Source organism: Mustela putorius, unplaced genomic scaffold (assembly GCF_011764305.1).
Source record: "Mustela putorius furo isolate JIRA1106 unplaced genomic scaffold, ASM1176430v1.1 tig00000407_pilon_pilon_pilon, whole genome shotgun sequence".
NCBI lineage: Eukaryota > Metazoa > Chordata > Mammalia > Carnivora > Mustelidae > Mustela > Mustela putorius.
In genome coordinates this window covers 6,119,216-6,144,475 of record NW_025421373.1, presented here as the reverse complement: position 1 = coordinate 6,144,475, position 25,260 = coordinate 6,119,216, and the positions used below count along the sequence as shown (strand labels likewise).

Sequence of the window (25,260 nt, the reverse complement as noted above, 5' to 3'; positions counted from 1 at the left end):
AAACACGTATCTCGAGACACCTGGGTGGCTCAGTCAGTTAAGCATCTGCCTTTGGCTCAGGTTGTGATCCCGGATGTCCTGGGATGGAGCCCCTCATCAGGTCCCCTGAGCAGGGAACCTGCTTCTTCCTCCCCATCTGCCTGCTACTCCCCTACTTGTGCTCACTCACTCTCTCTCTAACAAAACAAATTAATAAAATCTTAAAAAAAACCCCAACATGTATTTTACCATAGTCATGCCTTCATTTATACCCTCTTAAAGCTTTTTTTTTGTATAAATGTTAATGTTTCATTTTGTTTATTCATAGTTTTTCTTTTCTTTTCTTTTTTTTTTTTTTTGAGTGAAATGGTGCTACTGTAAGTAAGATGTTTTCTTCTGTCATAATGAGTTGTTCTGATATAGGAGGCCCACTAGATGCTGTGTTGCCTATCTTAGCATGATATCAAATAAAAAATAAAACACCAGTCTGACATCCAAGAAAAGCACTCAAAAGTAAAATAAATCTTTAAAAAACATTTTTAGATGTCTATACTCCATAGCAGAGAAACAGACTGTATAAACAGATGATGTTATTGTGGCTTTATTCAGAATGGTCAGAGAATGTCCTTTTTGGCTGGAATTCCAAAGAGCTACTGCATTTATAAACTTTCCATATTTTTTAACAAACAAGCATTGTCATGTTGGGGTTTGCGGAAGCCCAATAGACCTAACCATTCTCCAGTAAGCTTCTAAATGACTCAGAAATAGGCAGATGAAGATAAAAAAGCCATCATCAGTACTCATAGAACAGGTACTAAAGAACACGGCTGAAGTCTGTGGCGACAACTGGCTTCCTGATGCCGCGCTCCAGACTCTGCCGTCGCCGGGCACCCCTGCACGGTGGTGAGCTCTCCCGCAGGGCCTGTTCTCACAGACCATGGCATGAAGGACAAAGCAGAACATACACACGCTTTTAGCTGAAGGCATTCGAGAGTTCCCTGCTTTCACTCTTGCTCTGGTGAGGAGGGAGGAAAAGAGCACAGCAGGGTCAGGACTCTACTGGAAGGTGCCGCCTCCCTCTGGAAGGAGAATCAGAAGTGAGGAAGAGTGTTACTCCACCAACACTCAGGGAAGCTATAATCCCAGGGCAATATTCTTTTTAGGGACCAAAAGTTCACGTCCACAGTTTCTGTACGGTAGTGTTAAATATGAAATTTTGAGGCCAAATTCAAACTCTATACATTTTTACATCATGTTAACATAAGCATTGGAACTAATGGAAGTGGAACATGGCTCTCATCAGGATTATCCGTAAGAGAAGAGATTGCAAAAAAGAGCTGGTGAGATGACACCTTGCCCTTCCTCCATGTTTAACGCAGCTATTCTATGGACATGATCACTAGATTATAGGTAGTATTCTTTAGCTCGTTTGGACTCGCTTTTAACACTTAATCCTTGGTAAATGTTCTTGTATTAACGGTTCCGTTTGTCCAGTTTGCTTTCAAAGATAGCACGCTAACAAGAGGATGTACAATAGAGGGCACATAACAAGGCTTATTCCTGCCAAGCCTCAACGACCACTGATATTTTCTGTACTCAGAAAATCATTCAACACGTTTTGAGGCCTTATGAGGACAGGGACTATGGTGGAGCCCGGGGCTACGAAGACGTATGACAGGACCTCAAGATGCTGCTAGTGCCCTGGGGTGGGAGCAGATGTAAACGGCTAAGGTGCAATCCTGGACACCAGAGACGCCCTCAGGAACACAGGGAAGGCCTCGAGTCACGTCGAACACCAGGGACTCTGACAGGTTAAACTGCCAAACTCATGTAACTAGGAGCCAGCACACATACCTTGAACTTGGATTGATTTCAAAGCCACCAGGACCTCTGGGTCACCCTGCGAGGATAGTGTCTCTTGATGCCCGGAACTGCTCTCGATGGGGCCGTGCTGTAGATGGTGCCATGCGGTGTTCAGGGTGCTTTCTGTCTGCACGGCTGGCTTTCGCACCGAGCTCCAAGCCTGACTTAAGGGAGACAACGATGGGTCTCCCTCCATGAGCCATCAGGGTCAAGTCTGATGGGCTGCTATGTGACCTTACTAGGCCAAGCTGACAGAGGCACTCGCTCTTTCTCTGATGACAGCATTTTCCTTAATGCTCACCAGGCACAGGCAGCTCTGTGGTAAGGCGGAGACCCAGACAAAGGATGCTTTGGAGGGGTCTGGAAATAACAGGGAGATATTTGGTGGTACTCTCTCTACCCCCACGTCCCTGTCAGGCTCTGGCTGATACAAGATGGATTTTCTTTTGCTTGAGGTCATTTATAATCAGCGACATTAAAAATGATGAAGATAAAAAAAATGATGAAGATAATTCTAGATTTTATGAAGGTAAATTATAAGTTGGGGGTAGCAATTTCTAAATATTGACTGTATCAGGTTTAGCATCACAAATCCTAGCTTTATCTACAAGCAGGCAGGAAGTAAAGTGTAAAGAGGGAAAAAAAACCCAACTAGGGCAGACTTTGACTTCCCTGACACCTCCCCCCTTCACCCCTGCCTCGGATTGCAAGAGTACAAGTTTTTAAATTGTGAATAAAGGGATCCTTGTACCAATTTCAAGACAAAACTTACACTGTAAGTAACTCCTGGGTGGCTCAGTGAGTTAAGCCATTGTCTTCGGCTCGGGTCATGATCTCGGGGTCCCGGGATCGAGTCCCGCATCGGGCTCTCTGCTCAGCAGGGAGCCTGCTTCTTCCTCTTTCTCTCTCTGCCTGCCTCTCTTCCTACTTGTGATCTCTCTCTGTCAAATAAATAAATAAAATCTTAAAAAAAAAAAAAAGCTGTTACTTCTTTTCTTATGAGCAAGGGCCTGCTTTCTTTGACTAAAAAAAGAAAAAGAATTAAATTCCATCATTCACAGAAATACAGGAGCTAACATAGGGTTTAAAAAAAATCAGGATTTAGGAGAGGTATAAGAAGAGCAGTTGAGACTTGGAATAGCCATCACAGGAATTTCAAAGCAGGGCTGAGTTTGAAAATAATCACCAATGTTTACTGAATGGTCCTTGTGCTAAGGGTTCTTTATGCTAATCCTCAGAATATCCCAATGAGCTAAACTCTCTTATTGTAAAAGGGAAGCTGAGGCTTAGAGAGGTCTTTCAGCAGGAATGGGAATGTAGAGAAGGGGACACTGGAGCCAGGCAGTAGCTCTCTGAAGCTCACACTTTTACAACTATGCTCCACTATGTTCAGGAGTAACACTTCTTCCTTATCTTCGTCTTGGCATGCTTCGCATCAGCAAGGGTGTGAAGGCCCCTAAACAGTGCTGATGGCTGATAGCGAGGCTTCAAGGTCTAGGTGCCACTGATGAGCGTTTTGAAGTTACAGACATGGCAGGGAAGCTGTAGCTGGAGGTCGAATGACTGTTCAACAAGGTCTTCAAAGGAAGTGAAATCTGGGACGCCTGGGTGGCTCAGTTGGTTGGACGACTGCCTTTGGCTCAGGTCATGATCCCGGAGTCCTGGGATCGAGTCCCGCATTGGGCTCCCAGCTCCATGGGGAGTCTGCTTCTCCCTCTGACCTTCTCCTCACTCATGCTCTCTCTCTCAATAAATAAATAAATAAAATCTTTAAAAAAAAAAAAAAAAAAGGAAGTGAAATCTTGCAACCTCAGCCTTGCTTCAGCCTTGGTAATGAGCTCCTGCTTCTCAGTCATAGGCACCAAATTCCCAAGATACTAATGTACTGAATGAAAACTTACTAATTTGCAATGGTAAGACCTACCCTTCCAGTGACCAACTGGAATATTTACCATTTAGGGAACTCCTTCCTAAGAATCCAGGTTCATAGAAACCTCTTCAGTCACGTAACTTCATTTGTTGAACCCAAATGACAATAAAGGGACGGGATGGCACGGATGTTTGGGATCCCAGGAGTGCAGCTGGAACTACGAAACCACAGAGACAGTGCAGGACCAGTCAGTTTGGAAACAAGCACGAGAATGCTGTGACCAGGAAGACCAGGCACAGTCCAGTAAGGATCCTCAGGTATCTCGAGCAGTTCTGAAAGATGTCCAACAAAAACTCCTTCAGTTTCATGCAAGTGCTTTCCCTTCAGAAGTATGGTGAATGAGATAATCTTGCACTGAGAAACACACCACTGACTATAAACCATAAGCAGCATGATGCAAACATTGCCAGCAATCCAGTAGCAATCCACTACTGCTAAAACAAAATAAAGATTTAGAGAGAATATCCTGTAAAGAGTGAAGAACTTTGACTAAGAGCTCCTTGAGGATCCAGAACACTCAAAGCTAGAGGTCTACAAAAAATATTTCTGAAGTAAAAAAAAAAAAGAATTTTCTTCTTTGATACTGGGGAATATATACTTGTTAATACCTTAACTCAGAGTTTAAAAAAAAAAGTGCTCAAAATCCCATGCTTCAGTGATATTTGTATATAATCCAAAACCCTGTACAGTGGTATACCTTATTGGTACTTAAAACACAAATGAAGGACGTCTTGATAAACTAAGTATCTTCTTATTAGAAATGCACAGTGATGTAATTTGCCAAGTTGGTGCTAGTTAACAAATAGGAACTGAATTTCATTCAAAGAGAATCACAGAGCAGAATGAAACAATGAATATTCTGAAAAAAGAAACTGATGCCCTTTTATCCTACCTGAGTTAAAACAATGATGAGTCACATCGAGTTCATGGGAACTGACTACTCAAACAGATCATAAGATCAGTGTTAGGAACACACCGAGACCACATAAAATTAGTGCTACTTTGGTTTTAAAATCTTTAAAACCTCAGAACACACTTTTAAAAATTTCTTTTAGCACACAAAATAATTTACTCATAAAAGTAACATCCATTTATAGAACTCTAATAATTTTTTTTTTAATTTAAAAATAGCACTGTTTTACAATTCTGATTTTACAGAGAAAACTTTCTGGCAAATAACGTTCTATCAGAAGGGAAAGCTGAATCACTTTGCTTTGCTTCTCACAACAGAAACAGGTATTCACGATATCAGCCTTGGGAAATCAATTTGATGACAAGAAAAATTTGCTGGAAAACAGCATCATTGGAAAAATGGGATCTGATGCCATCTACTGAGTGGCAATGGAATGGAACTTGGGTACTAGCCATAAGTTAGGTAACACACTGTAATTGTGGCTACATGCAACTCAACATGTACACATGTGGTCAAGGCCCAAAAGCTACATGCAAAAATGAAAACAACTGCTGTGTTAGGATTGAGAAATGGATGAGTGTCTCCCCTCCCCCACCCCGAACAATTGCCACCCTACCTTAAAAAAAAAAAAAAGAAAATCAGGTAGGTAAAAATGATTGCTGTACATAAGGAATACCGAAGAGGGAAGACTTTGGCAAATTAAGCAAATGAAAAAGTTCCATGATTAAGAGGGACTAGGTAGGCTCTCTTACTGATGGAGAGGCTGGTAGAGGGCAGTTAAGTCTTTGGGTATTTATGGTAGGTCAGAATTAAGGATCTATCTTTTTTCTATTTTCACTAAAAGCTAGATTATTATTAGAAATTATCAACCGAGACTGCCAATAAAGTGGCACTTAGGAATTATGATGATAATGAATGTCCATACTAATCATGTGGAGGCACCAAAAACCCTAAAGGGCTTTTCTGATTAGCAAAGAAAATTTTTGTTAGTTGACTTTACTCAACCAGACCTCCTCCACTCCAACAATGTGACAGTATGCAGCAACAGCTGAGCCACAACGCTGACAATCTTGGAAAGGTAGATTTTCTGATTTTCATGGACAGGCAAGTTTATTTTTTTGGTAGTAGCTTTTGAGAATGTTACTTCCTTCTATAGCTAGGGTACCCTGAGTACTAAGAGCATGCCTAAGATGTGTTTATGGTTGTCCTTTCCTTCATAATCCTTCTCATAATTCATAATTTGTTTCTCAGCTGTACCCTAAGAGGGCAGGGGACCTTGTCTATTCTGTTCATTACCACATATCCAGCACTTAATTATGTTTGGCACATTAAGTGTTCAATAAATGTCAGTTAGTTGAATGAATAGATGAATCAATTTTGTACAGTCCAACTGACATAGGGGGAAAAGAGGAAAAAACCCAACCCTTACAAAGTGAAGAAGGCAATGATGGAAAAGTAGAAGAATAAGCAACAATCAGTTGCCGGGGGCAGACTTGATGTAAAAAAATAATTGTCATCATTTGACAAGTGATGATATGTTTTGAGATTCAAAATACCTGAAAGATTTTAACTTAAAGTTAATATAAAAGCATTTATTTCCATCTTCTCTGGAAAACGCATTTACAAATAAGTTAATGAAAACCCTGTTATTACATCAAGATGTAATAGGAGCCTAGTGTTTTGTTGTTTCAGGATGGAGAGCATTCTGCTAAGTACACCAGGTGAATGTCTACAGCTCCATAGAGGGAGCGTAGCACATTGAGGACTTTTTCTTGAATGGTGTCAACTTGCTCAGAAGGACAGTAATCATCCAGACTTGACCTGGAACCAAGAAGGGAAAGAAAAAGAAAAATACATGTAAAGGAGAGGAGATCATACTGCGCAGTGAAGAAAAGTCTGCCTGTGTTGATTTCAATATAAAATAGAAATGAAAGTGTGTTGAATTTTGGAAAAAAAACAAAACAGTTGAAAGCTACTAAATGTTTATGTCAGGAGCATTATATTATGTTCTTTACTCTTCTCAGCAACTCTACAAAATACATACATTTACGATTCCTTTAAAGGAATATGAAACAGATTAACCTACGGAGATCACCTAGCTACTAAGTGCTGGTGATGGGATTCAAAATGACATAGCGTGTCTTCAAAGCTTCAGTGCTTAATCACTAGATTGCTATTTCCCTGGAAGGGAGATGCTGGAAATACTGGGGGTTTTTATCTTCGTGATTGAGTATCTTTCTCATTCTTTTATTATGGACACAGTAGGGCTAGAAATGATAAGAGTAGAGGCTTTCCAACTGATAAAACATTTCTGCTTCTAAAAACGATTTGTTAACTATACAAGTACATAGGATTACCCAAAATGCAATAGGGAGATGTGTTGGTATTGGTATTAGTTTCCCAGGTGGTATTAAAGAGAAAAGAACAAAGTGGGATAGGGCTGGAACCTGTATTTGGGGGAGTCAGAATCAGCAACTATAACTTCAGTTACCAACCAGTTAGAATGCCACTGACAATTACAGCCAGATTAAGATCTAAAATGATTTTATCACTGTCTCCTGGTACTGGACTGGGGTGAGGAAAGCCATTTAGATGTGGGATTGGAAATCTTTATAGAAGGAAATGGATTTAGTTATCTAGTTTAGTCCTTGTCACAAGTATTTTAGACCTAAAGACATAATCTGTAAGACTTCTGATGAACTCATTCCATTCTCTGGTGATCAGGTTATTGTTGAGGCTTGATGTTAATAACACACAATAAATGAAACAGAAAAATTTAAAATTCTTAAGTACTGTCTAATATATACATAAGGATAAAATTTAATTTATAGCCTTAATAAATAAGGAGTACTTCGATGCTTTCAAAAAGATTTCTGGCTTCTTTAAAACAGTATTAGAATAGTTCTTGAGGGGAACTACCCCCAAGAGGGAGTTTTGGACATGTGTAGGTACATTTTTGATTGTCACAATGATAATTAAGGGGCCAAGGCAAGAGGGCAGGGTCGTTCGAATGCTTACAATACACAGGACAGTTCTGTAATATGAATGTAAATACTTGTCCTGTGTCCTATATAGTTTCCAAAGTCCACAGAACACTCATATAAGTTAAAAAAAACCTGTTTTTAATTTTTTGAGCCTCGAATTTAATATTCTTCTACAGGTGAACAAAGTATTTTTGGAAATGGATTAAATATGAGCTAAATTTCCCAGGACTGCAACTATGCTGTATGTGGAGAGAAGGCTGGACTTTAAGTTCAGAACTTTACCGAGAGGTTGTTAGGACTAGAAAAACCATGTCACTATGACAGTGCTGTTCATGGTATTTCGCCAATACAATATGTGAGTGTCTGTCTGCACTTGTAACTTTACACTTAGTGACTCTGTAAAAATGCTAGTTTTATGTGGCTTAAAAAAATTTTTTTTAAAGATTTTATTTATTATTTGAGAGAAAGAACACACAAAGAACACACATACATGCATATAAGTGAGAGGGAGGAGTAGAGGAAGAGGGAGAGGCAGATTCCCCACTGAGGAGGAAGCCCAACAGGGAAGGACCCTGAGATCACCAGCTGAGCCATAGGCAGACACATAGACGCTTGACTGAGCCACCCAGGCACCCCTTGTGTGGCATTTTAATATGTATTACTTCATCAGTTACTTTCATTTCTCTTATGTTACAATGATCTGTGTGTGTGCATACATATATAATTAATATTACATATATTTAAATTATGTGTACAGGGAGTTTATTGCTACATACTGAATGTTTGTGTCCCTCCAAAATCCTTATGTTGAATCTAATCTCCAGTGTGATCATATTTGGAGGTGATTAAGTCAGGAGGGTGGAGTCCTCATGAATGAGATTAATGCCATTAAGAAATAGATGCCAGAGGGAGAGAAAGCTCCTTCATGCCTTCTACCATGTGAGGTTACAGGGAGAAGACGGCTGTCTGTAACGCAGGAAGCAGGTCTTTCTTCACCACACTGAATCTGCTGGTGACTGCATCTTGGACTACCCAGCCTCCAGCACTGTGAGAAATGAATTTCTGTTGTTTATAAGCCTGGCGGTCTACGGTATTCTGTTATTGCAGCCTGAATGAACTAAGACAATTATATTATCTATATATTATGTATAATATTTCTATATACTTAAACTATGCATGTATGTAGGTCAGATTACCTATGAATTTCATTTTAGGATGTAAAAGGACATTACAATAAAAATATTAAAGTATTAAACTCACAGTTTCATATAAAACCAACCCAAAGATTAACACAGAAAAGTTTTATTAAATTGTGGTAACTTTCAGCACATTACTTTCAAATTTGAAACATGGCAGCAGCTAAATATTCTATTGAAGACCCACAAATGGGAATTCTCGTGTTCATCTGAATAGTATCACCAACTTAAAGACAAGATAGTAAGAACTGTATGTTGTTTGCCAACCATCGCTAAAAGGAAAGAGAAAATACAACATCTGACGATTCCTCTATGGAGACTGTGTTAATTTCTTATGGCTGCTATAACAAATTACCACAAACTCAGTGGCTTAAAGCAATACAAAGTTATTACAGTTTTGTTGGAAATCAGAAGTCCTCAAATAAAGATACCGCCTTCTTCTCTAGGTTCTAGGGAAGAATCTGTTTCCCTGTCTTTCCAGCTTCTAGAGGCCACTTGCATTCCTTAGCTTGTGGCCCTATCCTCCACCTTCAAAGCCTGCAGCCTGGTATCTTTCAATTTCTCTGATTCTGACCCTCTTGTCCTCCTTTTATAAGGACCACTGTGAGCTCACTGGTCCACTGGATAATCCAGGATAATCTCATTTCAAAATCCTTGAGTTAATTAATCTGCAAAGTCTCTTTTCCTATATAAGATAACATACACAGGTTCTGGAGATTAGGATGTGAATATCTTTAGTGGACCATGACTCAGGCTACCACACTTACCTTGCAATTGTCACAAGAGTAGGTTTTGGTAAATTTTTCAGTAAATAATATACAGAGTGAATAAGATATTCAATTTCTTGTTCTGTGCTGATATGGTGAGGAAGTTCGGAGTAATCACAGGTTAGACCAGCCTGGTGAACCTGAAAATAAGAAAATTAAAAATTACACCATAACTTTATTGTTTTTAGATTTTTCAACTATTAATGTCCTTGCTGACAAATCTTTAATATTGTTGTGGACTGGGCTTATTTTTTCCTTAACAGTTTCTGTGCTATAGACGTTCTCTACTCTCTAAAGTTTTAGAAGAACTTGCCTGCAACTTCTGTTTGGGCCTGATGTCCTTTATATAGGAATAATTCTGTTAACTATTTTTTTTTTTGTAATTATGAATTCAGTTCCTGTCTTTACTTGAGTCTATTTTGATAATTCATATCTTCTAGCAAATTATCCATTTCACTCAGAATCTAAAAGCTGATATAAAACTGTGTATATTCTCATCTTACCTTTTCCTTCAACATATTATTATTTTTTTTTAGATACATGTATCTAATCTAGTACTATGCTCAAACTTCAAGAGGATATAAGGGAAAGTCTTTCTCCTGTTACCAGTTTCTTATGTATCCTTTATGTGTACCAACACATACTATGACATCTATAGATGTATTTTACATGTAAATGACTGGTGCTCCAGTCTTAGCACTGAACTATGCCTGAAAGTTAGAAGTGACTCATGGGCTAACATTTTACATCCTTTGTTTTGAAGTTTTGAAAAATGGAACTCAGTATGTCACTGTTTTGCCTACTGTATATAAATGTAAAGATTGGGAAATAAAAAACACTTTAATCTGCTATTTTATTGCTATTGGCTCTGGATACACATCAAAAATTTAACTAGGAACAATCAATGTAGGAAAATGACAGACTGTGCATGTTCTTTTCTACTCAAAGGATCAAAACAGTTGTCTAATCCTGAAGCTACAGGCACATGATATCTGATTCTATACTCTGCAATCAAGCCCGTTCCATCCCTTCCTTCTTTCACTCGTGTCCGAAAACTCCTTATCACTGGAAAAATCCTGATATAATGTAACATTTACAGGGGATCTGCATGAAAACACATCCAAAAATGTCATGCAAGCTCAAAACATTTTTAATACCCTAAGTATCTTCTAACTCTATCATTCTTAAAAATTGCTATTTAAAAAAAGTGGGTTTTGGACTAGCTCCAATTTAACCAAAATATTCTTTTGTTAGTACTTTTTTATTCTTATAAAGTTGGCATTAAATTAGTACATAAACTTCCGTTCAAATAAGGTGGTTTGCCTGTATTCCACAATTAAAGAAAACTGTAGAGCAAAAACATGATTTATTGAAGTCAAAGAAGCATTACGAGTAAAAGAAGACTTGTGGGTCTCAGTTTTGGCACAAAATCTGAGAAAAGACACTTGTACTTCAGATGGTAAAATTTATGCTTCAAAGACTGTGAAATGATATAAAAATAAAAGCAATTATCATTGACAGTATCCACTTTTACCACAGTTTTCAGATCACTGCTGGCAAGCAAAGCCAGTGACAGAGCTGATAGAGTGGAGATGCACTTGCTAGAATACCTTGTCTTTCTCTTGGTTTTGACAATCAGGAAAGTTTTCAGAGAGAAGAAAGATAAGAGGGGGAAGATAGTATGAAAATGAATTAATAAATAAGGGATAACTTTAAAAATTATGTATTTATTTTCTCTGGCAAGGAGAGTTCTGACCATAAACAAAATAAAAAAATACATAGCATTTCTTTTTAAAAGATTTTATTTATTTATTTGACAGAGATCACAAGTAGGCAGAGAGACAGGCAGAGAGAGAGAAAGAGAGAGAGAGAGAGAGAGAGGAGGAAGCAGGCTCCCTGCTGAGCAGAGAGCCTGATGCGGGACTTGATCCCAGGACCCTGAGATCATGACCTGAGCTGAAGGCAGCGGCTTAACCCACTGAGCCACCCAGGAGCCCCAAAAAAATACATAGCATTTTTGCTTCTTACTTAAAATTGGGGAAAACTTATTTTTTTCTGGAAAACTTTTCCAGTATTCTGACTTCTAAAAGGTTATATACTTTTTCATTTCTTCTCATTTAAATAAAATAATTCATTTACACTTTCCTGGAACACAAATAAAAGAAAAACACTTTAATAAAACTTACTTTTTCTACTCAGAAAAATGCCTTTCTCAAGGGTTAATTTTATACTTTAATATAAAGTATTTACCATTTCATAGTCTGGTACTTCCATCCGTTTTTTCAAACTCTGTACAAGTGGAATGAGTGATTCCATTCTGGAAAAAAAGTCACCCTTCAATTAAACATCATACCACCTCAGCAATGAAGCAAATGATCTATTATACTTGAGTTTTACCTTTAAGAATGTGTCACATGATATTTGAGAAAAATGAAAGATAAAGATATTTAAATATCATCTTAAAATACTAAGAAATAAATGTTCCCTGTTTTTTCTTACCCACAATATTACAGATTGTGTTAAAGGTTGAAAATTAGCATTCAAGAAACTGGGATTTTCCTCTTCTTTAAAAATGGAAGCCCACCCTGACTTTAAAAATTCTTTTCTTTTTTTTTAATTTTAATTTTTTTAGAAGATTTTATTTATTTATTTGATACACAGAGAGAAATCACAAGTAGGCGGGTGGGGGGGGGGACGGAAAGCAGGCTCCCTGCTGAGCAGGACCCTGAGATCATGACCTGAGCCAAAGGCAGAGGCTTAACCCACTGAGCCACCCAGGTGCCCTAAAAATTATTTTCATCAGCAATAAAACTAAGTGCCTTTAGCACATGGTGATGAAAAGAGTTTCTCAAAAGTTAAAAAAATTTAAGAATATATTTATTGACATACACAATTAAAGTGGAAAAGTTCTATACCATTTGGTATACTAACAATAGTGCCTTTAAGTGATTTACTTTAGGTGGACCTCTTTGGAAGCCATGATTAATTAATGGTTCTAGTATTCAGCCTCCCTCACTAGTATCTACTCATCCGGGGGGTGGGGGTAGAAAAAAGAAAGAAAAAGGGAGGCATGGAGGTCTATCTATCAACTCATCCTGCTATTTCTTTCTTTTTATTAGAAATACTTTCTGGGCTTCTGGACCCTAATCACCTACCTCCTCTACTTCTTAATAGTGAGGACTCCTTCATGCTGAGGATCTGGCCCTTCAGGGGCATGGTAAGTTTGGGGAGACTTTTCTTGCTTGTCTCACCTACTTTTCCTTTGTGCTATTTTTTCCCCCCAATTCCAGCCACAGTCTGGACCGGCTTCTGTTGGAGCCTCATTGTTTCTCCAAGTCTTTGAAAGAACTCCCTGCAGGTGATGAAGAGTTAACTCGGCATGCTCACCAGGCACAGTGGGTTCAGTGAAAAATGGCCCCATCTATGGGCTACATTCAGGACTCCAAGGTTTTCATGCTGTTTTAAGCTTTAAACTTGGCTTGAGACATGACAAAATAATAGGTACTTTTCAATATTTCTAGAAAGACTCATAGCCTGTAAGTTATTTCTACATCTCCCTCTTCCATCATAATTTCAAAAAGGAGGGAATCATTTTTCGAATTAGCACTCTATGTGAAAGAGGGAAAGTGTGAACTGACTGTTAAAATGCCTGGTCAATATTTACTGATGTGAAAACTATAATATCATGGCTTTCCTTAGTGATAACGAAGTTTTATGATGTTTCTATTTCAGGGATGTTTCTCAATACTTTATTTTTAAACAAAAATTACATTGAATATTCTGAATAGGTAACATACACAAATAGTAAAAGATGTTTCTCTCTTATAACTATCTTTCAGCCACAGAATTCCTCTACCCAGAGGCAACTTCTATTCCAGTTTCTTCTGTATTCTTCTATATATCTGATGAATTATTTTAAATAACTATGACATAACAAGTCTTAGTGGCTCAGAGCACTATGATTCTAACTCTTTTTTTTTTTAATATTTTATTTATTTATTTGACAGCGATCACAAGTAGGCAGAGAGGCAGGCAGAGAGAGAGAGGAGGAAGCAGGCTCCCTGCTGAGCAGAGAGCCCGATGTAGGGCTCGATCCCAGGACCCTGGGATCATGACCTGAACCGAAGGCAGAGGCTTTAACCCAATGAGCCATCCAGGAGCCCCTATGATTCTAACTCTAATTTATATTGCTATCTTATAACTGATTTCTTATATTTATACTGTGCAGAAGAATCTCAGTTTGTGGAAGATCAATTTGAAATTAAGCTACTTCTGGATTCCTATGCTCATGAGGACAAAAATGTTTGGGTCTGATGGTCCTATTTTAGTTTCCTGGCCTTTTGAGTTTTATGATTTAAAGAATTATTTCAGAGACTTAACATCACAAATCATCATGGAAATGGAAACCCAAACCCCTGTGAGAAATGACCTCACACTTGTCAGAATGGCTAGAATCAAAGAACAAGAAATAACAAGTGTTGATGAAAATTGGAGAAAAGGGAGCTTTTGTGTCCTGTTGGTAGAAATGTAAACTGGTGAAGCCACTGGGAAACAGTATGGAAGTTCCTCAAAAAAATTAAAAACAGAAATAGCATTTGATCCAGTAATTTCCCTGTTGGGTATTTACCCAAAGAAAACAAAAACACTAATTTGAAAAGATATATGCACTCCTATTTTCAGTACAGCATTATTTCCAATAGTCAAGATATGGAAGCAACCCATATCTGTCAACCCTTTGACAGATGAATGGATAAAGAAGATGTGTATATAGACCATGGAATATTCCCCAGCCATAAAAAAGAATGCAACTTTGGCATTCATGACAACATGGATGGGCCTACAGATTATTAGACTAAATGAAATAAGTCAGATAACTACCACATGATTTCACTTGTATATGGAGTCTAAAAAGCAGAACAAAGAAGTCTAAAAAGATGAACAAAAACCCCCAGAAACAAGCTCATAAATAAAAGAACTGGTGGCTGCCAGAAGGGGTGGGGAGATAGATGAAATAGGTGAATGGGATTAAGAGGTGCAAATCAAGCCATAAAATAAATAAGTTACAGGGATAAAAACTAAAGCATAGGGAATGTAATCAATATTGTAAAAACACTGTATAGTGACAGACGGTAACTAAGCTTACTGCGGTGAGCACTGTGTAATATACAGAATTATCAATTCATTATGCTGTACACTTGAGACTACTATAATATGGTAATGTCAACTATACTGCACTAGAAAAAATGAATTAGTTTAGGGAAAAGTAACTATACTATTTATGCCAACAACCTTTCAAATTTGCTTTAATACTAAAGGAACTCTTTACCCCACCATGTAAAATGACAGACGATCATGCCAAAAGAACTATTCTCTCCATGTTTTCAAGGTAATGTTAATGCTGAGACGATTGGCCCAAAAGAGGACCTGATGAAGAATCCAGCTTTCAAATCCTGCTCCCTCATGTCATGAGCAGCTTAAGCTTCTACTTGTAGTTGGGCTATCCTTAAAAGGAGGCAAGTTTTCACATTATATTTTACTTTTCTAGTCATTTACTTTTACTGTAATTATTATATTGATAGGTTAATTTTTTTTCTTATTCTACTTAGAATGCGGGCTGTCTTACCAATTTTTAATCTTCCCTAAGACCTAGCACCACATATTATATATCACAGGGGAAGTCACTGCACAATGATTAAGCACATACCCACTTAATATGTGATTTTGAGCAACTTAAACCTCTGTACCCTGGTTTCCTCATGTATAAAATGAACATAATAACAATGAAGTCATCAGATTGTTGTAGGGAATAAATGAGATAAATGTAAGAAAAAATCTTAGAATTGGGCACATAGAACATACTCAGCAAAGGCTAGCCATTGCTAGTAAATTTCTGTTGGCACTTAATAGTGATTTTTTAAAAGTAATTTATCTGGCAAATTTGACAATATATCTAGGACTAAAATAGGGTTGGGGAAAAAAATGTTTCAAGGTCTTACCCAGGGTTTGAAGCCCATTTCTGTACAGTTTCTTCATCATCACCATCACATAAATCAGCAAAAGCAGCTTCTAAATCTTCTAACTGATGAATTCGAGTATCAACACAATCTACCAAATCTTCCTTTAAACACATTGAAAAGCCAAGATTATAATTATTTTTTGAAAAAATAAGTGAAATCCCATTGCAATGAAAATATCAGTTCAATTAGTTAAAATCATGATTTCTCAGTACTAACCATGGGCTTCTCCAATAAACACACCAAGATTTTGGTTAGAAGTCTGAGAGCACTCTAATGACTTATAAGATATTATTAGATATGCAATAAATAGACAAAATCCAAAAGAAACAAATGAAGGATACCTCTGTCAGGTTGGTACCAGGTTTTTTAAACTGGTACAATTCTTGTAAGATTTTGTACTCTTCCTGGAAAACAAAACAAAAATCCATATACTGGAAAAAAAATTTTTTTCAATGATATGCTTTAAGTAAAAAGTGGCTATGACATTATCTTAGATAATCCTTGAAAGATTAGTTTGTGAAAGTCAGGGAAAATGTTTAACTCAGATGTTACTGTAAACACTGTCATTGCTTTAGGGTAACTCTATCCTGACAATAATGTATGAAAATTAGCTATGGAAAAAGATTGATATGAAAGATTTCTAATAATATTCTACATTCTAAATGGATATATCCTACTATCTAAACAGATTTTAGCTATGTATAGGAAATATACGTTTTTAATAACAACTACAAAAACTTTCCATGTTCACCTTGCAGTCCTTTCCCTAGCCACAGAAGAGAACTCGGAAGTTCAAAGGGAATACTGGGGGCAGACACAATGAAAGAATGATGCCTTCTAAGCACAGATTTTCCAGAAGAATGTCTCCCCCCTCATTTAGCACACTAAACAGCCCCATTATAGGTGGGTATATCTGGCCCCAATAATCCCTTTCAGGAGTACTGTTGGGAAGAGTTTATATGCAAGAGCTGAAGTTCATTAAGCACAATGTTGTGCCACTCCTCTCATCATAATAATCCTGTAACTTTCCTGTCATTATTTTGATTTTAAACTTGAAGAAACTGTGGGCCAGAAAGGTTAGGTAACTTTTCCAAGATCAAGCAGCTAATAAGCAGTAGAAGTAACAAACAGAAGTTAACTCACTCTGAACTTCTGCACATGTTCTTTAAAAAAAAAAAGGATATAAAAACCTCCACTTCCCAGGTTTCCTGATAGCACTGGAAAAGAAGTAACTGCCACTAAGTTCCTTGCCACTAACTTTGTAGAAATCTTCATTAAAAACGTGTGATTGAAATAAGTCAAGCAGAGCAAGTCAATTATCATATGGTTTCACTCACCTGTGGAATATAAGGAATAACATGGAAGACACTGGGAGATGGAGAAAGAAGTGAGTTGGGGGATATCAGAGGGGGAGATGAACACGAGAGACTGTGGACTCTGAGAAACAAACTGAGCATTTTGGAAGGTGGGGGTGGGAGGTTGGGTGAGCCTGGTGGTGGGTATTATGGAGGGCATGTACTGCATGGAGCACTGGGTGTGGTGCATAAACAATGAATTTTGGAACACTGAAAATAAAATTAAATTAAATTAAAAAAACCCCAAAACAAAAAATTTGAGTATATTTGTAATATAAATTTCTAAAAAGTCAGTTTCTTCAACTTTCAGATATGCCTATTCTTCAAGCTTTCTAAATAGTTCTAAGGTCATTTCCATGATTCTAAGAATTTATGGATATAACCCCTGGCTCCATGTACAAGAGCTGAAAGAAACTGCAATTTTTCTCCCTTATTGCAGGTTGGGAGAGTACTCTAGGTCCCCCAGTCTTGTTTCAGATTACACTAAATCTTCAAATCTTACCTATTTTTAAATCAATACCTATTTAGAGCTCTTTGATAAATCACAATGGCTTCCAATACATATCTGAATTAGGATCGTTAAGTGCAACATCATCATTATAATCAAACAATTTTAGGTAGAAAAAATAGTTAGTTTGAATCCCAAAAAGAATAGACTTGAACAACCTTCCCAATGTTAAAGTAAGCAGTTACTGTGCTATAAAATGTACTAAGGAATGCTCACTTGGAGCATGAATTTATTGGTTTCTTAAATGTTTCATCTCAGATCTGTGCATGCTAATATTGTCTGGCTTTCTGCATTTAAGATCTGCTAAGGTACCCTAAGAATCACAGGCCTAAATCATTAGCTACAGATAGTACATGTGTAAAATCAGGGACCTCATAGTCCAGTGAAAAATCTGTCACACAGCACTTTATATATGTAGAATCTCTGGAAAGATACACCAAGAAACTGGCCATGACGTTTGTTTTCTGATGTAGGAAACTGAGGGAATGGGAATGGGATGAGAGAGTGATATTCTTTGATGCATACACTTTCTTGTACTATGAGATTTTAGTTTTTCCAACTATCCACATACATATTACCCCAATTCATAAACACAAAATAATAACTGCTATCTAGAGCAGGGATCAACAACCCACAACCTACAACTTGTTTTCGTATGGCCCTTGAGTTAAGAAAGGTACATACATAATTCAATTAAAAAAACAGGTGCGTATGATTTTAAAAGGTCTAACAACAAGGAAGAATGTGTGACAGAAATCATATAGGACCCCCAATAAATCTTAATTAATACCTGGCTGTTTGCAGGAAGTTTGTGGATCTCTGATCTAGAAAAATGTCATACAATTCTCAAGATCTACATTTTAAAAATACATTTACCTGAGTGAACATTTCTTTGAAGGGATTCTTGACTGAAAAAAAATCCAAGTCAATATCTAACACAAATGCATCCCCTTTCTTCAAAATTTCCAGAATTTCCCCAGTGCTGACTGTAGTCTGACATTCTTGACTTTCAGAAGAACATGAACATGATTGCTCTAGGCAAATCTGGCCCCTCCTCTGTGTCAATGTGTCCTTTTCCAGTCCTTCTGAGTAAGAGTCACAGTTAGTAGAAGCAGTGTTTTCTGCATCTTCCAGTGCTAGCTTTGGCTTCTTAGCAGAAGACACTGCATCATTTTCTTCTTGATTGTTACAGGGTTTATAAGGTTTTACCATAATTACATCCAATTGTAAAGGTTTTTGGTTCTCTAGTTGGTCTTCAGTTACATAAAGACCATCACTTAGAAAGTAATGATCTGTACTCGTAACCCTGGATTAGAGGAAAAAACTGTTTTAAAGACAAGCAGACAAATTAGCTGACATTTCATGTAGCACTTCCAAAGCACTGCAGAAATGTAACAAAGAACATATTTAACGAAAACTAAGTGCTCTCCCTACTTTCGTTAATTCCTATTCTTCTGCAGAGATAGCATTCCCCTGATTTTTAGTTGGGCACACAACTGCCCAAAGTAAAGACTATTTCATAGCCTATCTTGCAGCCAGGTGTGGTTGTATGACTAAGTTCTGGCTTAAGGCTGTGAGTGGAAGAGAGGCATACATAATCTTGCTCTCTACGGGCTGCCTGGTGCATGAGCCTGCAAATGACAAGCCCATCTTGGACTATGAGGACAGAGGCAATGCTCTAGAGATGAAGCAAAAAGATAAAAGGAGCTGGGGTTTCTGAACCTGTAAACTGCCACATAGGCTCTGGACTGTGTGTGGTAAACTCTAATAAGAGAAAGAAATAAATGATCCTCTTTCAGCTAGTGTTCTGGATCACTTTCATACCAGCTGTAACTTCATCCAAATAATCACTTAAGAGAAAAATGACATCTGGAAATTATTTCTCTTAACAATAGCTCCCTCTGATGTGTTTCAAAGCTGTGCCAAACTCTGTATAACCATAATATTTTAATATGGAAAACAACTTAAAAAAATCTTATACACATGCAGAATGTATTTTTACAAGTTACAGATATCTGATTTTAAGTGTATCATCATGTTCTTAGCTTTTCAACTATATTATGCCTTAGGAAGTACTTGGAATAAATAGCAAAACTAAATGCTTCTTTCAGGGGTAGGCTCTATCCAACTAAAATAATGGTTAATATTTAGTTCCTACTCACCTTTCTCTAGCTATTCAGGCTTAAACTGAAAAAGGTATTATGTTTCCAAATAAGACTAATGGCATAATACAGCTAATATCCAGGCTTATTATAAATTGTGCCATTCCAAGAATGTCAAAGGCTGTATCCCCCAACCTAAATTCATATTCTTCTTTAATAAAGGACTCTTCACTTTGTTCCTATCTGTACAAACACATGCATCTCAGACTACATACCTGTGTCTCTTCTGTAAACTTTTATTTGCAGGATTAAGTAAAATCACCAGATAATAAAATTTTTCCTAATATTATTATACATTGAGTTTCAAATGTCTTTTTCAGGTTATTCAAAATTATTTGATTTTGCAGAAACCTGTTACAGATAGTTAGGTGTACTCACTGAAATACTCAATAAAAGCACCACCATTCTTCATGTATACCAGTATTATATATAATACTTATTCTATGTGGAGTCCTATTTATTTATTTAGAGTAATATCCTCAATAAATAGAATTTTCATGGTTTCACAACAAAGTTATTTGTGCAACTGATAAGAACATACAACAAAATTTAACTGTATCATTAAGGATAAATCAGAAATAAAAAGTATCACTTTCTTTAGAATAAATACCCCCTAGTGCAATTGCTGGGCCGTAGGGTAGCTCTATTTTCAACTTTTGGAGGAATCTCCCTACGGTTTTCCAGAGTGGCTGCACCAGCTTGCATTCCCACCAACAGTGTAGGAGGGTTCCCCTTTCTCCACATCCTCACCAACATCTGTTGTTTCCTGACTTGTTAATTTTAGCCATTCTGACTGGTGTGAGGTGATATCTCACTGTGGTTTTGATTTGTATTTCCCAGATGCCAAGTGATGTGGAGCACTTTTTTATGTGTCTGTTGGCCATATGGATGTCTTATTTGCTGAAATGTATGTTCACGTCTTCTGTGCAGTTTTTGATTGGATTATCTGTTCTTTGGGTGTTGAGTTTGATAAGTTCTTTAAAGATTTTGGATACTAGCCCTTGCACTACTGGGTATTTACCCTAAAGATACAAATATAGGGATCTGAAGGGGCACATGCACCCGAATGTTTATAGCAGCAATGTCCACAATAGCCAAACTATGGAAAGAACCTAGATGTCCATCAACAGATGGATGGATAAAGATGTGGAATAGAATGCAGCCATCAACCGCCCTCCCCCACCCCCAAATCTTGCCATTTGCAATGACGTGGATAGAACTGGAGGATATTATGCTAAGCGAAATAAGTCAATCTCTCTGATATGAGGAGTTTGAGAGGCAGGGCGGAGAGTCGTGGGGGGTAGCAAGGGAAAAAATGAAACAAGATGGGATCTGGAGGGAGACAAACCATAAGAGACTCTTAATTTCAGGAAACAAACTGAGGATTGCTGGAGGGTGGTGGGGTAGAGATAGGGTGGCTGGGTTATGGACATTGGGGAGGTTATGTGCTATGGTGAGTGCTGTGAAATGTGTAATTCACAGACCTGTACCCCTAGGGCAAATAATACTTTATATGTTAATAAAAAAAAAAAAAAGAAAGTATCACTTTCAATGAGAAAGACTGTATTTCATTTCCAGTGTATTACCATTTTATTCCACACCCTTTCACCTTTGAAAAAGTTATGGTTTCAGTGCTTAAAACATTCATCCCATCACAAAAGAATGGAGAAAGTAAAAAATGTGATGATATTTCTAAAGATACAGTATTGCAATATCCATAAAACATCGGTTAAAGAGCTTACATAGCAAAAACAGCTGCACATGTAACTCAAGTAAAAAATGCTGTAACTTAATTTAATTATCTAAAGCTAATCATATTATTAAAATAAAAACACCAAATCTACTTTTTAGCCATTGGATTCACAAAAAAACAATTCAAAATGAGGGAATTTTGTTTTTCTACTGCTAATTGTTAAACTCAGCAGACAATAATTATATTGTAAGGAAATAGTAAAATTCATCATCAGCTATATAATCTATAAGGTACTTCAATGATTTAATGGAATTAGTCATCAATGGATCCAGAATTCCAGAAGATGAAGATATTACTCAAAACCAACAAGATCGGTAACAAAATATAAATAGTGTGTGAAGAAGGTTAAGAGACTTAAAACTTGTTCCTGGTGTTTGGAGAACTCTTCAAAAGAGTTGAGGGTTAATCTGAGCCCATCTGTATGCAGACAACTTATGAGTTATCATGGGGATTCAAAATAAGACAAAAGAAGCATTCATTCCCTCTTATAACACGAGGAAATTACCTGATTGTTGTGGTAGAAGTGTCTCTGCCTACTAAAAAGTGATGTTTGCCCTCTCTTATTTGCTGAGCCCATGTGGGATGAAGCCATAGCACATGAGAAAAATGGCCAGCATAAACTGCAGGCATAATCCAATTCTCAATACTTAATTCTCTGAAAAAGAAATAGAAAACATGGAAACTACTAGTGAGAGTCTTTCCCCAAATGTAATTTCACCCAGAACAAGAGTTTAACAATTCTCCTGATGACATTAAGGCATCATTTCCCCTTTTCATTGTACTGACACCTGCATGGATGGTGCAAAGCAATGGTGGGTTGGTGTCCCAAGATTAAACAAGGCAACGGCACCAACTCTCCTAGTAGTCACTATATTCTTCATATCAAGCATCAATACCCCCTCTGAAAGCCAGTTTCATGTAAAAAGGTCCTTCTTAATTATATTAAACCTTGGCCCTTAGTATACATTTTAAATATTCTGGGTGGCAAAATGAGAAATGCAAAAAGTACTTCTGCTACATACTTTGAAGTACAGAGGTTTTCTCAAGGAACAGCACTTGTGATTCAATTGAAAGTTTAACAGCATTTTTCTTGAAAGAAAGACTGATCAAAATACAATGATTAATCTTTTAATTTTATAGTTTAAAGGAAAATTACTGCTGTGCACACAACTTTTTATATTGTATAACTAGGCTACATTCTAACACATACATAATGAGACAGCGGCAGAATTTCAGAGAACTTTATTACAGAAGAGACTCTAGTAAGTCTTTATTTAAAAATATATTACATATGACCCTTTGAGGAGAAAGTAGTAGAAACTGAGAGGTTGGAAGGACTCAATACTGGAGGAAGGAAGGATATACAAATTAAAGGTATGTTGCCTATACAACCAATGAACAACATGTTTAAAATACATTTTGTTGCACCTTAGTATCCAGACTTCTAAAGTGGGGAGGAAGGGAGAAATGGCTTAGGTAACTTCTAAAGTCTTTTCTACTTCCAAAATTCTATATTCTAAAGCAGAGGCTGGCAAACATTGGCTAGGCCACTTGTTTTTGTAAACAGAGTTTTATTGGAATATAGCCACCGCCATTAGTTATACGATGTCCATTGTTGCTTTCTTACTATGAGGACAGAGATAAGTAGTTGCAACAAAGACTATATGGGGTGCAACCTTAAAATATTTACTATCTGGCTCTTTAAGAAAAAGTCTGTCAATATTTGCTCTAAATAAAATAAAAAAGGCAAACAAAACAAAAACAAAACTCAAGAGCTCAGCAAAGTCTGTTTCCTTTGTTTATCATGTATTGCCAATTGTATTTCAAACACATAAAATCTCATAAAGAAGGATGCCTGGCTGGCTCACTTGGTGGAGCGTGTGACTCCTGGTCTCCGGGTCTTGAGTTTAACCCCTCCATTGGGGGAAGAGTTTATTTAAAAAAAAAAAAAAAAAAAAAATCATTGGGGCACCTGGGTGGCTCAGTGGGTTAAGCCTCTGCCTTCCGCTCAGGTCAAGATCTCAGGATCCTGGGATTGAGTCCCGCATCAAGCTCTCTGCTTGGCAGGGAGCCTGCTTCCTCCTCTCTCTCTCTCTGCCTGCCTCTCTGCCTACTTGTGATCTCTCTCTGTCAAATAAATAAATAAAATAAAATTAAAAAATCATTAACAAAAAAACCACATATTACCCGAAAAGTGTTTCCTTGTCAAACACAGTGTCAGCTGGCATATTTACAGGAATAAGGAGGTCTGGATGTGAATCAAAATGCACAAAACTTATGTTACTGGCAGGAAGATGCTTTGAGCCAATGGCCCGGTATATGTAAGGCAGGACCTGTAAAAAAACACATGCACACATTCAGAATTAGCGCTGAAATCATGCTCATACGCTCATATGCTCAACTGCAGCCTGGAAAAACAATGCTTAACATAAACACACGTAACTTGAAGCACACCAGGGTGCTAAGAAGTAGGAAAACATAAAATCTGTTCACTGTAGGTGGGTTTGGATAGCCTTCCCATGCTTTATTTTTTCTCAGATGTTCCAGCTCCCATCTCCGAAGGCTTTAGTGGGCATCTCTTTGCTGCCATCTTGCCCCATCTCAAACTCAGAAGATGATGTGTGTCAACAGACAAGGGCTGGCCCGCAGAAGTAACTGGTGGTTAATACACCTTCCCGCATAAGGATGTGTTCAAGCTACCTTGGTTCTCCTGGCCTTTTCCACACCTTAGGATGGTGGAGCTAGACTAGATGGTCTCCTGTCCTGTTACAGTCTCCTTACTTCTAGGTTTAACACCGAATTTGAAAGCACAGCTTAACCCGCCCTTGTGCTTTTTCTCAGGCCCATACCCACGATCCCTACCTCCTGGGAACTCAACTTCCTTTCGCTATGCCTAAATCTGGATTCATCCTCTCTCCCTTTCCTATCCAGAGATCTTCCAAGGCCGATTCGTTCAAATAAATTAAATAAATAAATAATAAATAAATTAAAAAAAAAAAAAAAAAGTCTCGAATCCATGGAGCCTCCCTTCCAGAAGAACAGACCAAGGCATCGTTTTAGCTAGTCCAAAGTAGCACTGCCATAAAATGGGAAATATCTTCCGTGTTTATAAAAGCCGGGCCCTGCCTAAAATGATTTACGTACACACGAAGCACAGAAGAATGCCCGCAGCCCCAAGAGTGCTACGATGATGGTCCCTGTGTCACAGACGGCGGCCCACATTCTTTATAAAAAGCTTCCCACCTACACACAGCCGTGCTGCGATGGAGACGCCGGGGAAAGCTGGAAGCCTGCGTTAACCGGCAGGTTAAAGACACGGCGCTCCGCAGGGAGAAGGCACCAGTTCGAATCCCGACGCCACCGGCTGTTGGTGTGGGATTCTGGGCCAACCGTGAAGGTTAAATGAGGGGCCCCACAGGTAGTCAGCGAATCACAAACGCCAGCGCCTATTCTCCCAAGTTAGTCGTTTCGGCGTTTTTCCCCACAGCAATGGAACTCGCGCGGGTAACCAATTCTGCTTATCTCTGGCCTTCGATACCGAGGCTCCGCGGCTTCCTTGGCCCTCGCGCGATTCTGCCCCGGGATTCAGCAGCCGCCCGCTCACCTCCTGGTGATCCTCCACGACCCACACTGGGAGCTTGGGGTAGCACCGGAGGCGAGCGCGCTCTCTCACAGCGTCGCCCATGGTCTTCCCGCGCGGCAGCACCCCAGGGGGCCGCAATCGCGAGGTTAGGACCCGGGAACGCCGGAGCTACAGCCCCACAGCCCCTCCCGCGTGGAAATGCGCGCTCACCCGGTTGCGGTTCCTCATTGGAAGACGCAGAGGGCAGGGG

General features: G+C 38.2%; 1 protein-coding gene and 1 long non-coding RNA gene across 5 annotated transcripts; both read right to left on the bottom strand.

Moving 5' to 3' along the window:
- Positions 1-564: 564 nt before the first annotated feature.
- Positions 565-2,681, bottom strand: LOC106005013. The gene is made up of 3 exons (XR_001178170.2): positions 2,615-2,681; positions 1,834-2,202; positions 565-1,058 (listed from the first exon to the last, which is right to left on the bottom strand). It is a non-coding gene; the product is annotated as an uncharacterized LOC106005013 (long non-coding RNA).
- Positions 2,682-2,728: 47 nt separating this feature from the next.
- Positions 2,729-25,213, bottom strand: CUNH5orf22 (chromosome unknown C5orf22 homolog). 4 transcript variants are annotated; one of them, XR_006606585.1, is made up of 10 exons: positions 25,032-25,213; positions 23,615-23,760; positions 21,933-22,082; positions 18,389-18,818; positions 15,991-16,053; positions 15,629-15,750; positions 11,883-11,949; positions 9,633-9,772; positions 3,795-4,044; positions 2,729-2,783 (listed from the first exon to the last, which is right to left on the bottom strand). XR_006606585.1 is itself a non-coding variant. In XM_045079439.1 (9 exons), the coding sequence occupies exons 1-9, from the start codon at positions 25,110-25,112 to the stop codon at positions 4,026-4,028; spliced, it is 1,218 nt and encodes a 405-aa protein (XP_044935374.1). In that variant the 5' UTR covers positions 25,113-25,213; the 3' UTR covers positions 3,636-4,025. The 4 variants fall into 4 exon arrangements, 3 of the variants coding, with proteins under 3 accessions (XP_044935374.1, XP_044935373.1, XP_044935375.1); XM_045079439.1 differs by lacking the exon at positions 2,729-2,783 and having other exon boundaries at positions 3,636-4,044; XM_045079438.1 differs by lacking the exons at positions 2,729-2,783; positions 3,795-4,044 and adding an exon at positions 4,863-6,506.
- Between the last annotated feature and the right edge of the window lie 47 nt (positions 25,214-25,260).